Here is a 15886-nt window from a genome sequence, read left to right as displayed (position 1 = left end):
GTCGTAATTAGTTACAACCAAAGCCATATTGTCAAATGCATCAGCTCCATATCTAGAAAACATGCACAGTGTAAACCGTGGGCTTACCTAGTGTACCAAGTGTAGTACATTGATCAAGAAATTCAAGTTCAGGTTTGCATTGTAGTGAAAGGAACCCTAACAGGGGTGATTAGGTTTTTTTTTTTCATTAAAGGTTATCGTGTTTTTATTTTCTTTACTGAGGAAAGCTTAGCCGTAATGAATCCATAGTCTTGTGTTCTCCAAAAATATAAAATATAATATTCAAAAACGGTGTTTTCTGATGGCGGAAAATACATGTTTTGTCGATGTTAAATTAACCGGACCATTTCTGTGGATCGATATGACTACATCTGTCCCTTGATCAGAGCATCCTTAGCATCAGTCATCTCTCCCGGCAAAGAGCAGTTTTATGTCGTGTGTATGTCTAGCTAGCTAGGGGTTATGGTTGTGTATCATTATTTTAAAAGCTTAGTATTTTATGCACCATAAAAATGGCACTACACGTTATGTTTAAGTTCAATATTCATCAGTTTTAGACATTTATAGCAAGGGGGTCCCTGCTCTGTCTTTCTTTAAATTGAGGTGTTCTTAAACTGAAAATAATCAAAGACCCCTGAAATAAAGGAACTACTAGGGCGAGTAATGTCTCTTTTTCCCATCAGCCATTGTTATTATGAAATTGAAATGGAAAGTTTGTCTGCATTGTTCCAATGTTGGAATTATTCTTCGTGGCAGGTGATTGGTCGGATGTGTAAGATCATCGACAAGACGTGCCTGTCGCCGACGCCCACTCTGGAGCAGCACCTGATGTGGGACGACATCGCCATCCTGGCCCGCTACATGCTCATGCTGTCCTTCAACAATTCTCTGGATGTGGCGGCCCACCTGCCCTACCTGTTCCACGTGGTGACCCTGCTGGTAGCCACGGGGCCGCTCTCTCTGAGGGCCTCCACCCACGGTTTGGTCATCAACATCATCCACTCCCTCTGCACCTGCTCGCAGCTCAACTTCAGCGGTGAGGACTAGCTCATTGATTTGGCCGGCAGCCTGAGGTTGCAGTAAGGTTAACGCTTTACGCTGATCGTCAATAATAAATCAGAATGAGAAAGCATTTATCCGTCCCATAGCCGGGTATTCACAGCGGGACAACAGCAGTCCAGATCAGAGGAGCAAAATAAAGATCCGATCTTATGGGACAATAACAGTTACATTCTGAAACATCCGTAACGTTTTTATGAACAGCTTATTGATGCATACATTCAAACTATTTATATTCTTATCATTATGATTACCGAAGACTAGTAAATCGTCATTCTTATGGATTTTACAAACCAATTATTAACCATATACAGAGTTTCACGAATATCTATGTTGTGTCCTGATTTCATTTTTAAATGATTTATTTATCCTTAACAAATTCTTAACTACTTTTACATAGGTAGTACACTTTACTTTTAATAATAAGTTAACATTTTGAATTATAATGGCATCGTAAAGTTTGATTTACTAGCAATTAACCTTTTCTTTATGTTCAATATGTCTTTGTGTATCAGTTGTAAGATGATGCAAAGACTTAAGACACACATTGAAAACCATCTTGCCGTGCCGGGAACAGAGTCAGAGAGCAAAGTAAAGCCAGGACTTCTGGAGGCAGAACTGATCTCTTATGTTGTTGTGTTCTGTGATTTCAGAGGAGACGAAGCAGGTGTTGAGGCTGAGCCTGACCGAGTTCTCCCTGCCCAAGTTCTACCTGCTGTTCGGCATCAGCAAAGTGAAGTCCGCCGCCGTCATTGCCTTCCGCTCCAGCTACAGAGACCGGTCCTTCTCTCCAGGCTCCTACGAGAGGGAGACGTTCGCCCTGTCCTCCCTGGAGACCGTCACAGAGGCCCTCCTGGAGATCATGGAGGTCAGTAGTGTGTCACTGCACTGTACCACACATACTTTTATTCCATGAATGAAATGCTAAAGATCCAAGAAAGTTTTTTTTCAGATTCATAATATAGTCAAAGTGTTGCTTAATCTCTCAGTGTCTTTCAGTTTCCTCTATGTTTGTGTCCTAGGCTTGTATGAGGGACATCCCAGCCTGCAAGTGGTTAGACCAGTGGACAGAGCTCGCACAGAAGTATGCACCGCCTCCATTTGATTTCATCAATGCTGAGAAGCCGGTCGTGCAGCGTTCAACTAATGCCTGTTTTTGTGTTCCAGGTTTGCATTCCAGTACAACCCCTCCCTCCAGCCCAGAGCGCTGGTGGTGTTCGGCTGCATCAGTAAGAGGGTGAGCCACGGCCAGATCAAGCAGATCATCCGGATCCTCAGCAAGGCCAGCCCTCTGCTCAGCATCGACCGGGTGAGAGCGCAAATCCACTCACAAACCCGTTTCAACCGAGGTTTTCTGGGGCTTATTCGGTATGTCTTTACTGTTACGAACCTTACAATACAAATAGAGTACATTTACATTGAAGTTATTGTGAGGGAAAACAAGTCAGATACCAAAAGTAAAGATTGAATATATGATGGAATAGTTTGTATTAGCAGATATCATCACGAATAAGTACCAAAATTACTTTTTTGTAATGACTTTCTACGTCGCTCTCCTCTTTTCTTTAACTTCTCTCGTCGTCACAGGGTCTGGAGAGCTGCCTGAAGGGGCCGGACAATTACAACAGCCAAGTGTTAATAGAAGCCACAGTCATCGCTCTGACCAAGCTCCAGCCTCTCCTCAGCAAGGTACGACCCAGCATACCCCCCCTCCCCCTGCAGCCACAGCGCAGAGCCCCCACTCTCTTTCAATACTAATGAAAAATGAAAGCGAATAAGACACCACAGGAAGCAGTTTCCTTTTATACTTTTCACCTCTGTAACATTGCATCGGAGTTCGTGGTTAGTTTGTATGACCCCACCCCGCCTTAGAAGAGAAGAAGATGTCACATTTAATTATTCACTGTAAGGTGGAACAAAGGTTTCAGCTATCTTAAGTGTAGCATGCTAGGCTAAATTAAAGATCAAGACATCAATAATCAACCCCCCCCTGTGTGTGTTTTGTAGGAGTCTCCCATGCACAAAGCTCTGTTCTGGGTGGCGGTAGCTGTGCTGCAGCTGGATGAAGTCAACCTGTACTCTGCTGGCACTGCCCTGATGGAGCAGAACCTCCACACGCTGGACACCATGCGCATCTTCAACGACAAGGTCACACACACACACACACACACACACACACACACACACACACACACACACACACACACACACACACACACACACACACACACACGGTCTCCTCTTCTCACACAGCCACACAGTCGACTCACATACTCAACACTGTGGACAATCCCCACAGGAGCACTTTGGGGTGAAGGGTCTCAGGGACACAACGACTGCTGACTGCTTGGCCATGGACAGCTGTATATGTGAAGACCAATACTTTGAACCCAATTCAAAGTATTGGTCTTCACATATAGAGCTGTCCATGGCCAAGCCCCAGCCTACATCACTGACCTGATCCACCCTCACATCACAAACTGGGCCCTGAGGTCCTCTGAGCAAGGCCTCCTAAGGGTGCCCCGAACCAGGCTAAAGACTAGGGGTGACCGTGCCTTTGAGGCGGTGGCCCCAAGGCTTTGGAACAAACTCCCCCAGATAATAAAAACCTCGGCTTCAATAGAGATTTTTAAGGGGCAGTTAAAGACCCACCTCTTCCGACAGGCCTTTGGGTCGTCGGAGGAGGTGAGGTAGTGGCTGTCTTTTACTGGTGATTTATCCTATGTTTTACCTGCTGCTGTTTTATGCCTTTTATTCTACATGTTATAGTTGTACTTTGAATTGTGTCCTGTGTACTGTACTGTAAAGCACTTTGTACATCCGTGTTGAGACGGGTGCTATATAAATAAAGTTTTACTTACTTACTTATATACTTTATCATACTATATACCAATACACAGCTGGATGTATTGCAATATACATGTTACATATTTTAACACCATGTGGACATTTTTACTTTAAGTTATTTTGTTTGTTCATTTTTTCTTCTGTTTTCTTTTAAATGTATTTGTACATCTTACTTTAACTTTATAATGTATATATCAATATTTTTATTTTATTTTATTCCATTTTAAAATGTAGCAACTTGAAAATCTTAAATGGAAAAGAAAGAAGCAAACATTGGAATATGTTTGTTTATTTGAAGTTGACAGCCATAATGTGAAGTACGCGTAAGTCGGCACACACACATCGTCACAGTGTCAGGAAGCTCATGCAGGTCTGCAGCTGCTGCCTCAACAACACTGATCAGTGGAACTGCATCTCTGGACAGTCTTGACTGCATGCTTTGTATATTAGGTCCATCAAATGTTGTGAGCTTAGGCCTGAGGTAGAGAAAATGTGGAGAGAACTGACTGACTTCTTTTGACTGATTAAGAACCTTAAGATACGTCTCTTAATGTATGTTGACAATGAGTGGATGATGGAATGAGATTTGTTGACATTACCAAACACAGCTTCCTCACTCTCCTCTCCTCTTATTGGCCCATCCAGAGTCCAGAGGAAGTGTTCATGGAGATCCGGCGTCCTTTAGAATGGCACTGTAAGCAGATGGATCACTTTGTGGGCCTCAACTTCAGTGCAAACTTCAACTTTGCACTGGTGGGCCACCTACTCAAAGGTAAAGAGAACACTTCTGCTGATAGACATCGGCTTTGTTTGAATGAAACGGTATCTTCCAGAGGTTTGCATCAGTGTTGTGTTAATGACGGCCTGTGTGTGTCTTCCTTGTGTCTCTAGGCTACAGACACCCTTCCGCCACCACAGTAGCAAGGACTGTGAGAATCCTGCACACACTTCTCGCTCTGATCAGCAAGCATCTGAAATGTGACAAGTTTGAGGTCAACACTCAGAGTGTGGCCTATCTGGCTGGTACGTAACACACTAGGAGACATCTACACAACTTCCAACACTATCCTGCTCATGCCCATAGCACCAATATTATGTCATGGAAGAAATACTCCGCTCTGCATCAGCCAAACGGCTCGTTGCACCCGCACTGCGAGGGGGACCCAAGTTCCCATCAGCAACAACACGTGGGTTTGCTATCCTGGCTCCAAGATGGTGGAATGAGCTCCCACTGACATCAGGACAGCAGATAGCTCACATACCTTCCGGCGCTGACTGAGAACTCATCTCTTTCGACTCCACTTCGAGCGATAGAATTACTAACAAAGCACTTATATACTAATAAAGGGCTGGCTTATCTAAAGCCAGTTGAGTAGCACTTGAAATGTTTGGCTCTATGAAACCTGATGTACTTATATGATTCTGTTTTCTTCAAGTTTGTATCTTCTTGGTCGAATGCACTTAATGTAAGTCGCGTTGGATAAAAGCGTCAGCTAAATGCAATGTGATGTAATGTGATCAAAAGTTAACTATAGAACACCATGCTGGCTTTGGTTGCTGCTTGAGCCCCATCCTCTCTCCTGGTTGTCTGCAGCCCTGCTCACTGTATCTGAGGAGGTCCGGAGTCGCTGCAGCCTCAAACACAGGAAGTCCCTCCTGATTTCTGACCTCTCCATGGACCCGGTCCCCATGGAAACATACACAAGTCACATCAATGATCCCAGCTGCAGGTGAGCAGAACAGAGGACAACTCGTCTGATCCAGCGACAGCAAAATGCAGCCCAACAGGCACAATATGAAACAAACTCAATTACAATGCAGACGACTCTAAGTTTAACGCTTTCCTCATTTCTTTTCCCAACATTTTTCCAGTGGGTATAATTTTTTTTTTTTTATCCATTTGAGTGAATAGTTCATTCTTGACACGGGACATATCCTTTAATAACTACATGTGCAGTGCTTGTGAATAACATGCACAAGTGTCTACCAACCGTAACACTTTAAAATAGGGCTCTCAAGTTAACGCATTGATGCCATTTTTTTTTAAAAGCCACTAATTATTTTACCGTGAAATTAACGCATGTGTATTTGTCCTCGGCCCACCCCGTAGTTTCAGATTCCAAAGGCTTGACGTTGTTGTTGTTGTTGTTAGTTGGATGGTGGGAAATTCTAGCGAGAGATATGGATACAAAAAAAGGTGTTTTAAACAGCAAGCCAAGCACACAGCTGATGCTCAGCCCCGCTCCTGCCGCTCGCTTGCGGCAGACCACGCTTGAACGTTTGCCGGGGAGACGCGTCTACGAGCAGCAAGCTTTCAGCAGCGATGGCTAAATGGGTGGCGGTGGCTACAGCTTGCAGGACAATTAACAAATCGTGGAGGACGAGGGATTGTGTGAAATAATTCGGATCACAGCGCATTCTTTTGACCCTAAGTGGGAACTTCAGTCTCATGCTTTGACCGCTATGAAGACAGAGGAGCGGCATTTTGCCGACGACTGTAAACAGGCTTGTCTGTTTGAGCAACTGGCTCAGTGCAGAGAAGTACACAGGGTTGGGAGAGAGGGAGAGAGAGAGAGAGGTTCCAGGTTGTTGTATAGAAGATTTGTCATTGTTCAGAGGTTGTTGAAAGCCCTACTTTAAAATAAAAAATATTCAAGTCAATTTTTGTGGGCTCCCTCAATTCAACCATTCATATTTGCTACCCTTCCTTCCAGGGTTATTAAAATATATATAATTTTCACATATTTTGCGCAATCAGATCTGACTGGGCTTACAGAGACAGGAAGTGAATACAGGTATATTCACAGAGAGAATAAAGAAACCTTAAAGCATATAAACATGTCCTGATGTATGAGCCTGAAAAGAGCCTAATACGTCCCCTTTAATAAGTTGTCAGGTTGTGTTCTGTTCCCTGACTTTGGGTCCATTCTCCTCAGAACTCTGCGTGAGACTCAGCCGTGGACGTCCCCCCAGGTCTCAGAGCGCTACCTCTCAGCCCATCACTACCCTACCGTGGGACAGATCAGCCCCCGAACTCGCAAGTCCATGAGCCTGGACATGGGCCAGCCCTCGCAGGCCAACACAAAGAAGCTCCTGGGTATGACTCGTGATGTTCATGTGGATCTTTCCTAAAGAGAAGTGTCCATCAATAAAACCTCAAATCCAGATTGTAAATGTCCCTTTGACTGATTGTCTGCCAGGCACCAGGAAGAGCTTCGATCATCTCATATCAGACTCCAAAGCGCCAAAGAGACCAGAGATGGAGTCGGGTATGACCACCCCTCCCAAGATGAGGCGGGTCGCAGAGAACGACTACGAGATAGGTGAGAGTGCAGCATTCCCGTTTTCCTCTGATACGGTTTCTGTGAGAAGACATTCTAAATCCATGTTCCTTTTACAGAGACGCAAAGAATTGCAAACTCTCACCTTCGCAAGGTGTCTGTATCAGAGTCCAACGTGCTGCTGGATGAAGAGGTGCTGACCGACCCAAAGATCCAGGCTCTGCTGCTCACTGTGCTGGTGAGGACACGGAGGACAGTGGTTGTGTTTTACATTCTGTCCACGTGTCGACCACTGACTGTTGCTCTGCTCTCCCAGGCCACCCAGGTCAAATACACCACTGATGACTTTGACCAGCGAATTCTCTACGAGTACTTGGCCGAAGCGAGCGTCGTCTTCCCAAAGATGTTTCCCGTCGTGTAAGTAGCCAACAAAACACATTTCCCTAGGTTAGGTTGTACTCTGACGATCGGAGTTAGATCTATTTTGGGCGGGTTATTTTTAGAGTTGAATGTAGAGGTGGTCCCAGGTTCTTAGGACCGGAGACCAAACCAGGGATGTGATGGAAGTCAAACCCATCTTTAGTCTGATCAGGTGGACTCTGTATGAGTTCTGGTCATGCTGCTGCCCCTGTTGGTGCTCTCGGTCCGCGAGTCTTCACTCGTCCACTTCAGTCTGGATCAGGTCTGGATCCCTTTAGACTGGTCTGCAATGTTAGACAAGTCTTAACTAATATACATGACATAACTACATCCTGTCGTCCTCACCTATGGAAGCTGTGTCCGTGGTTATCGACCCAACATGTATCGGTTCGCAGACGGGCTCTCCAGGCCTCTTGTATCCTCTCTGAAAGTAACGTTTTCAAGCTGGGCTCACCCCATTTATTCTACCCAGCTGTTTAGAAGCAACCTTGACTTTACTCCGGTCTTAGTGAGCTAACAACCAGAGACCTTTGCAGCCACTTGAGAAGCTGCTGGCCTTTTGTAACCTTCTGTACTCGGTCCATATTTCCTTACTTTCCAACTAATGTTTGAACACTAAAAGTGAACTGGACCATGATTGACTTTGATCCGATCCGCAACTACCTATTGTTTAGGGATTCAACGGTTTGGTTCTGGTCCGTGAATGGATCAAAGAACACACTCAGAAAGCGTGCACTAAAAGGGCTTGTGAGTAAATGCATAAGAGCTGCTGCTCGCGTGTTGACTGATGGAAACATTGACTCTCCAGATGTAAGAATATACATGAGACTTAAGTACTGGGAGACCACACTGTCAACATCTAAACATACATGTGCTGTTAGAATATGTATCGGTCTAATTGTGTGCAAGCAGCATCGATGTATATAGAGCCGCGTTCAGAGAGACGTCGCATTAACGTGTCTGTGTGCACGTCTCCTCCTCAGCCACAACCTGCTGGACTCTAAGATCAACACGGTGCTGTCCATGTGCCAGGACACCAACCTGCTGAACCCGGTCCACGGCATCGTCCAGAGCGTGGTCTACCACGAGGAGTCGCCCCCCCAGTACCAGCCCTCCTACCTACAGAGTAATACATGCTGACATTTTCACATTCTGCACATTTACTTTCGTTATTTGTGCCTTTATTTGGAAGAGGACAGTGTATTGAAATGAGTCTTTTCCCCAGACAGGAAGTGACCTAAGACTGTGACAGTTAATGTAGGTGGATATCAGTGTGCTCACCCTGCCTGCCCTCCTCCCCCTTCTCCCCCCCCCTTTCATTTCACAGGCTTCGGCTTCAATGGACTCTGGAGGTTTGCCGGACCCTTCTCTAAGGTGTGGACGATTATTTTGCTTCTGTCATTTATTTATTATTTTCCCTGAGGCGCCCTTGGCTGCCACGCAGGAGAAATTCAGCTTACTAAGCAATGACTGGAGCGCAACCACCCTGCCAATTGTTCGGGTGATATACACCACACACACGCGCACACAGACACACACGCACACATACACACACACACACACACACACACACACACACACACAGAGAGGATGAACAACATTTAAAGCTGAGTTTTCGGTTAATACTGAAACCAGTAGTACCTCAAAAATGTGAAATACATATAAAATGTAAATTAACAGAATTAAAATAGTGCATATATTATGGCTCCAAAATTAATGTAAATATTTCCAAATTAACTATTACAATATCCAAAATGTGTTTAAATATCTGAATGAAGTGTTGGAGAGCTGCCGAGAAGTCTCTATATTCTACAGTCTTCATCAGAAATCTGTGTTTTGTTCAGATCCTCCTAAAATCACGATATGATCATTTTATTATGTGATTCAATTATCATTTTAAATTATGTTTCAAAAATTGTATATTTCTCTAAACATATCGCAATATCATTCATAATAATCGGACTAAGGTATTTTTTGAAATGGTGCACCTTTACTAGGTACCGTACTTTTCGGACTATAAAGCGCACCTGCATATGAGCCGCAGCAGCTAAATTGTCCGTCTGTCTTGCTCTCGTTCTGTCTCTCGGTTCCACTTTTACTTTGGCGCGCTACCTGTCTCCCTCTTTTCCGGCCTCCAGCTTGTCCTGCTGGAGCCCGCCGCTTACCGGTCCTAGAGCCCATAGAGTTAAAGGTGGTTAATTTTACCTGTAAAATCCATAGATTTAGGAGGTTCCCTAGTGGCCGTTAGCTGGGGAAAAAGTCGCGGCTTATAGTCCGAAAAGTACGGTATATTTAAAACATGTATGACACACTTAATTCTAGCGAGACTTTTATCCCATTAATGTAATCAGTATTTATAATCCAATAAATAATATAACTATATATTGGTATTATTTGTATCCCAGCCTATGTGTCTATGTTGTCACTCTGTTCCCAGGCATTACAATCATCAGTCTAACACAGTGGTACTCAACCTTGTCCTAATCAGGAGCCACTTTCCTCCCTGAAACCATTATGCATTTGAGAATATGGATAATAGTAATATGTTACTAAGGAATGAAAAGCATAATGTACAGTGCAATAACTGTAATTTATTATTTTCTCTGCAACCACAAAACACACATTGCTGACTGCCCATAACAACAGATAACAGACAGCATGGTTACTGATCATCACAGGATGCCTCTGTCGCTCTTTCACTCGTATTTGTGTGGAATACGTTTTTTTTGAGCAGTTCGGTTCTGTTTGAGTCTCGCCAGCTTTTCCGCCCTCAACTCTCCACCTTTCGGAAAGTCGGTACTGAACTTCGGGTGTTTTGTGTCGTGATGGCGCTGCAAATTGGACCTTTTAAATTGTGAAATGACATTGTCACAAAGCAGGCAGATGCATTTTCCCGAACCGGTGGAGACGAAGAAAAACTCGAGTTCCCAGTCCTCTTTAAATGTTCGATATTCCTCTTCATATTTTCGTTTCCTATATTCCTTTTTTTGCATAGTAAGCTAGTTTTCCCAGTGTGACGGAGCAATTATCTCACGCACCTGCAATCAGAGCGCGAAACCTGAAATAATTTGTGATTGGTTGTTCAGAGGGATGGGGGGGTGGCTTAATAGACTGATGTGTGTGATGACTGATGAGTGATAATGAAATGTTGATGAATTCTGCTGACAATGTTTTTTTTTAATTTATTTATTTATTATTATTTTTTATTAAGTGGGACTTAAAAGAGCCACAACTAGTCTTAAAGGAGCCGCATGCGGCTCGAGTATCGCTGGTCTAACAGGTTCCCCCCCCCCCCTCTTGCAGCAAACACAGATACCGGACTACGCCGAGCTGATCGTCAAGTTCCTGGAGGCGTTGATTGACAGCTACCTGCCAGCGGCGGACGAGGAGCGGGGGGAGGAGCAGCTGAGGACGCCCACCTCCCCCTACCCCCCCACCAGCCAGAGCCAGCTCAGCATCACTGCCAACCTCAACCTGTCCAACTCCATGACCTCCTTGGCCACCTCGCAGCACTCCCCAGGTAACACACACACACATACGCACGCACACACATACGCACGCACACACACACACACACACACACACACACACACACACACACACACACACACTCAGGCTCTCACGTTCTCCGTTCGTTAACCCTTTGACCTTTCAGATAGTCTTATCAAGGTCACATCTAAATCTTCAGGGCTAGAACTATATATTTGTTCTATACATCTCTCTGGGAGAGAGAGAGAGAGAGAGAGAGAGAGAGAGAGTGCCCTCTATAAAATCAAAACACATACGCAAGGGCAGAACATCGGGGGGGATCTTGGTGTGGTCAGATCTCAGTAGTAAAACAAGGTAAATCCCACATTTGGCTAAGGTTAGATCAAACCCTGGGCATAACTGACAGGAATCTATACGTGTGTGCTATTTATATTCCCCCAGTAGATTCTCCTTATTTTGAAGAAGACATTTTTGAAACTCTCCATTCAGAAATCGCCTATTTTCAGGCCCAGGGAAATGTGCTTCTAACTGGAGATCTGAACGGACGAACAGGAATTGAACCTGATGTCATAGACCCACAGGGCAGCCACCATGTATTTGGTGAACCCCCCCTGTTTACCACACCAACCGTCAGCCATCGGAACAGCCTTGACTCTGAAATCAATCAGAATGGTAAAGAGATAGTGCATCTCTGTCGGGCCTTAGGCCTGTACATAGTGAACGGGAGGTTCAGAGGGAGAGAGAGAGAGAGAGAGGGAGGGAGAGGGAGGGAGAGGGAGAGGGAGAGAGAGAGAGAGGGAGAGGAGAGGGGAGAGGAGAGAGAGGAGAGAGAGAGGGAGAGAGAGGGAGAGAGGGAGAGAGAGGAGAGAGAGGGAGAGGAAGAGAGAGAGGGAGAGAGAGGAGAGAGAGAGGAGAGAGGAGAAGAGGGATACGAGTTCGATGATCGGCTCGAGTGAGAGAGAGCGAGAGGATCTGTAGAGAGGGCTAGTGCAAGCGACGAGAAGAGAGGAGAGGGTAGGGAGATTCTCACGATCTAGAAGGTGAGAGCGTTCCTCTCTTCTCGGGAGGAGGGAGCGAGCGAGAGGGCGAGAGGAGAGAGAGAGAATATGCATGTCCACCTCACGGGAGCGCGCACAGCGAAAAGCCAAAACTCCCAGACATTTCAATGATTTGATGCATTTACTGCTCTGTTCTAAAGCTGGACTATGGGGATCTGGTCTATATGAATGCACCGGCCCATTACCTGAGCAAGTTAGATGCTGCGTATCACAGCGCACTGACGCATCACTGTACCCTGTATACCAAGGCAGGTCTGCCATCACTTCCTGTACGGAGGCTCAGTCACTGGTACTTTCTCATTTACAAAGCCATGTTGGATAAACTACCATCTTATATCTGCTCCCTGATCTCTCTGCGAATTGAAAGTACTTGTTGCCTGAGATCACATGCTGTGGTTTTATTAAATGTGCCAAGTGCTAGGACTGTCTTAGGGAAGACAGCTTTTAGAGGTGCAGCTCCACTAACTTGGAACAGTCTGCAAACAGAATGGAACATTACCAAGCTGGTACCACCACATGTTTTTAAAGCTCGGTTGGATGCTACTCACTCAGATGCTGTTGGTACCTGCACATGTGGTTAAATATGTAAATTGTAATCCCAGTACATGTTGCTGTATGATGTCCTTTTGTTGTTCTGTTGTTTATGTTTTCATGTCTTCTTGTGGAACCGACTGCTGCAGGTCTCCCTTTAGAAAGAGATCAATGATAAATAAAGGTTTTGAATTTAATTGATTTGTACGGCAAAAAGTTAGGTTTGGAAACTATATCCTTTCCTTTTTGGCGGGCATGCAGAACACCGGAGCCTCGCTGCGGGGACGCGTTGGCGCTGTCCGAGTTTGTTCTAATCTGTCAGAATGACGGACTCCTTGCAGATGTTTCCGTCATTGTTAAAAAAAAATCCGTCTTAGACTGAAAATATTCGGTTAACGCGACCTCTGGTTAGTATGTTGAGATTATCCTCACAAATATAAATGTATTAAGAAAAATCCTAATAAGTCACAGTTGGGGCTTCCTGTTGCGTTACTACGAACATAGTTAGTTTCTATATGATATACAGAAACGGCTTTACAAAAGCACACGATCCACACTGCTTGGTTCGGTCCTAACCCCCCCCCCCCTGTGCCCCTCAGGTGTGGATAAGGAGAACGTCCAGCTGTCCCCCAGCTCCGCCCTCTCCAGCGGGGGGCGCACTCGCCACGGATCGGCCAGTCAGGTGCAGAAGCAGCGCAGCGCGGGCAGCTTCAAGAGGCCGAGCATCAAGAAGATCGTGTGATCGGAGACCCCCCCTCCTCCTCCTCCTCCTCCTCCGCCTCCTCCACCTCCTCCTCCTCCAGCCCGCCGGGGGCTCACGCTGCACTCCATCTCTTACTCTGTTTATTTCCTCCTCCTTCTTACCGGTTGTTTCCCTGGCGTGAACACTTTTCAGTTGGGCATCGAGGAGGAATATTAACACATTTAGTGCTGCTTGAGATTTGTTTCATTTGTGACAGCGCACGGTGGAGGGGAATCTTTTCGTTGGAGCAGTTCCTGTTCTCTGCAGCGGATGTTGTCTGCACAGATACTCAGCAGCAGGTTCGAGTCGGGTCGAGTTCACTCTTATGAAACTATTGGGGGCAAAATGCCCCTGAGCCTGATGGGAAGCAGGTCCAGCTTGGACAGGGAGGAACCAGGAAGTGAAAGTTGGATCCGTCCTTTGGCCTTCCTTTGACTAAACACTCCTGTGTCAGCGAGAGGGACCCAATGACAGCATCAGTGGAGGGGGGGGTCTGCTCGGACACCTGGGCCCACCTCTCCCAGTCTGTACATATTTTACATAGACAGATTATGTATAACTAGTCCTTAGTGCTGATTTAGATGTTGATGTTTTTCTCCATGGTGTGCCTTTTGTCAGGGTTTTTCAATGTGTACAATTTGTAAAGTGAAAGACAAAGAACAGGTACTAATTATGGAGGCGAGCCGTCCATATCACCACGCGAGCCGCATCACGACGGGCCTCCAAACGATCGTCTAATATACAATCATCCATATACCCTGTTGCCTGAAAGTATTTATCCTGTACAGCTAGATAGCGCTACACTTTCCAAAAATCTTCTTTTCAAACACTTACGAACGAGAAGATCGCAAAACACTAGGGGGAAATGTACGTGTGTAAATAGCTCCGAGCTTCTTTTGTTTGTTTTCGTGCGCGTCTCTTTTTACGTGGCTGTTTAATGTCAGTTATTTTAGTACGAACTGTGTTTTCAGCAGCATTGCGTTTTAATTTGTTTACACAGTGACAAGGAAAATTGTGTAATAGGCAATAATCCTCAACTCTGAATCTCCTTCGTCAACCACACATTTAGTTTTATTTGTCCATCAGTGTCAGCGCGGTGCAATATGGACTCCTCGTCGGCCCGGTAACACATGAGCTACTGCTGGTTACCTCCTCTGACTGTTTGAGTAGAAAAGAGGCAGTGGACACGGTGACGTTTGATCTCATGACACACACACACACACACACACACACACACACACACACACACACACACACACACACACACACACACACACACACACACACACACAACACCGACACACTCCTGTGGGCTCTTCGAAGGAAACATGTAGCCTACGAGGCTTTGACACAGTTTGTCAGGACTAAGTATTATCGGAATTGTCAAACTTTTTATTTTTTTACATCACATTGTGTTCTATGATGATGTATTATTATTATTTAACAACTTAAGCCAATTCAACCCCTTCCTGTTCCTGTCAAAACAGCATGGAGAGTGTGAGGAAAAAGCTAATAAGTCAACCTTGTTTTTACAAACTGTTCTTTCCGGTAACACTAAAAATGAATAAACTCATGACTCTTAAATATATGTCAGGCTTACATAAACTGACCTGAAAATATACAATCAAATAATATACAAACATTTGGTGGTACGTCATTTTTCCACTTCCTGCTAGAGCTAAAAGCTGCACACTCTGAAAGAAGAGGAAGATTTCTATCATCGTTACATTGTACTGGAATAATGGGAAAGATGTACACGGTGACGGAAACACTGACTCCAGAGCTGCCCCACCCTGCTCCACCCTGCCCCACCCTGCCCCACCCTGCTCCACCCTGCTCCACCCTGCTCCACCCTGCCCCACCCTGCTCCACCCTGCTCCACCCTGCCCCACCCTGCTCCACCCTGCCCCACCCTGCTCCACCCTGCTCCACCCTGCCCCACCCTGCCCCACCCTGCTGGAGGCATGGATCCGTTGATGGAAGTTCCTCAATTGAGGTTTTTCCTTAAGAGCTTCAGTAATAATAACGCAGGTTGCCAATGCCTCCGACTTTCTGTCCCACATGCCTGTTCTGCACATCTCTGGGTGCATTTGAAGAATGCTGTCCCAAGAAAGATATCGTGTCCACACATAAACTGTCAGATCAGCACGGTGTAGTGTTTTAGATAGTGTATAGAGAGTTTAAACTTGCTAGACGTAGCTAATCCACCTCGGAGAACTCCATCCTTTTAGTTTTTAATCGCTCATGGTAACACAGTGCACACTGACAAAACATAGGCGTGTGAACCCAGCACCTACGTCGGCCATCTTTAAAGCTATGTCCTGATTTAAAATGGTGGTCCACACTACATATGTTAATCCCTAAGGGTTCAACCTCGTTACCATGCCACCATAATGCCCTTAGCCAACAGCAGTCATGGTGTCTGGTAATGGGAACCAGTGGCACAACATGGAACAAGT

The 15886-nt window shown here is 45.4% G+C and overlaps 1 protein-coding gene across 1 annotated transcript in view; it reads left to right on the top strand.

The window, feature by feature from the left end:
- The window catches only part of LOC117457858 (neurofibromin-like), an 87558-nt gene extending 72329 nt beyond the window's left edge, over positions 1 to 15229 (top strand). The window contains 17 exon segments of the mRNA XM_034098103.2: positions 757 to 1036; positions 1713 to 1927; positions 2082 to 2143; positions 2227 to 2368; positions 2647 to 2748; positions 3067 to 3207; positions 4552 to 4678; positions 4798 to 4929; positions 5501 to 5636; positions 6843 to 7003; positions 7107 to 7229; positions 7307 to 7425; positions 7504 to 7604; positions 8591 to 8733; positions 8935 to 8981; positions 10911 to 11127; positions 13285 to 15229. Coding sequence (XP_033953994.1) covers positions 757 to 1036; positions 1713 to 1927; positions 2082 to 2143; positions 2227 to 2368; positions 2647 to 2748; positions 3067 to 3207; positions 4552 to 4678; positions 4798 to 4929; positions 5501 to 5636; positions 6843 to 7003; positions 7107 to 7229; positions 7307 to 7425; positions 7504 to 7604; positions 8591 to 8733; positions 8935 to 8981; positions 10911 to 11127; positions 13285 to 13427 — 2391 coding nt within the window. The 3' untranslated portion in view covers positions 13428 to 15229.
- The last annotated feature ends 657 nt before the right edge of the window (positions 15230 to 15886 follow it).

This window comes from Pseudochaenichthys georgianus, chromosome 13 (assembly GCF_902827115.2).
Source record: "Pseudochaenichthys georgianus chromosome 13, fPseGeo1.2, whole genome shotgun sequence".
Lineage (NCBI taxonomy): Eukaryota > Metazoa > Chordata > Actinopteri > Perciformes > Channichthyidae > Pseudochaenichthys > Pseudochaenichthys georgianus.
This window is presented reverse-complemented; position numbering and strand designations above follow the sequence as displayed.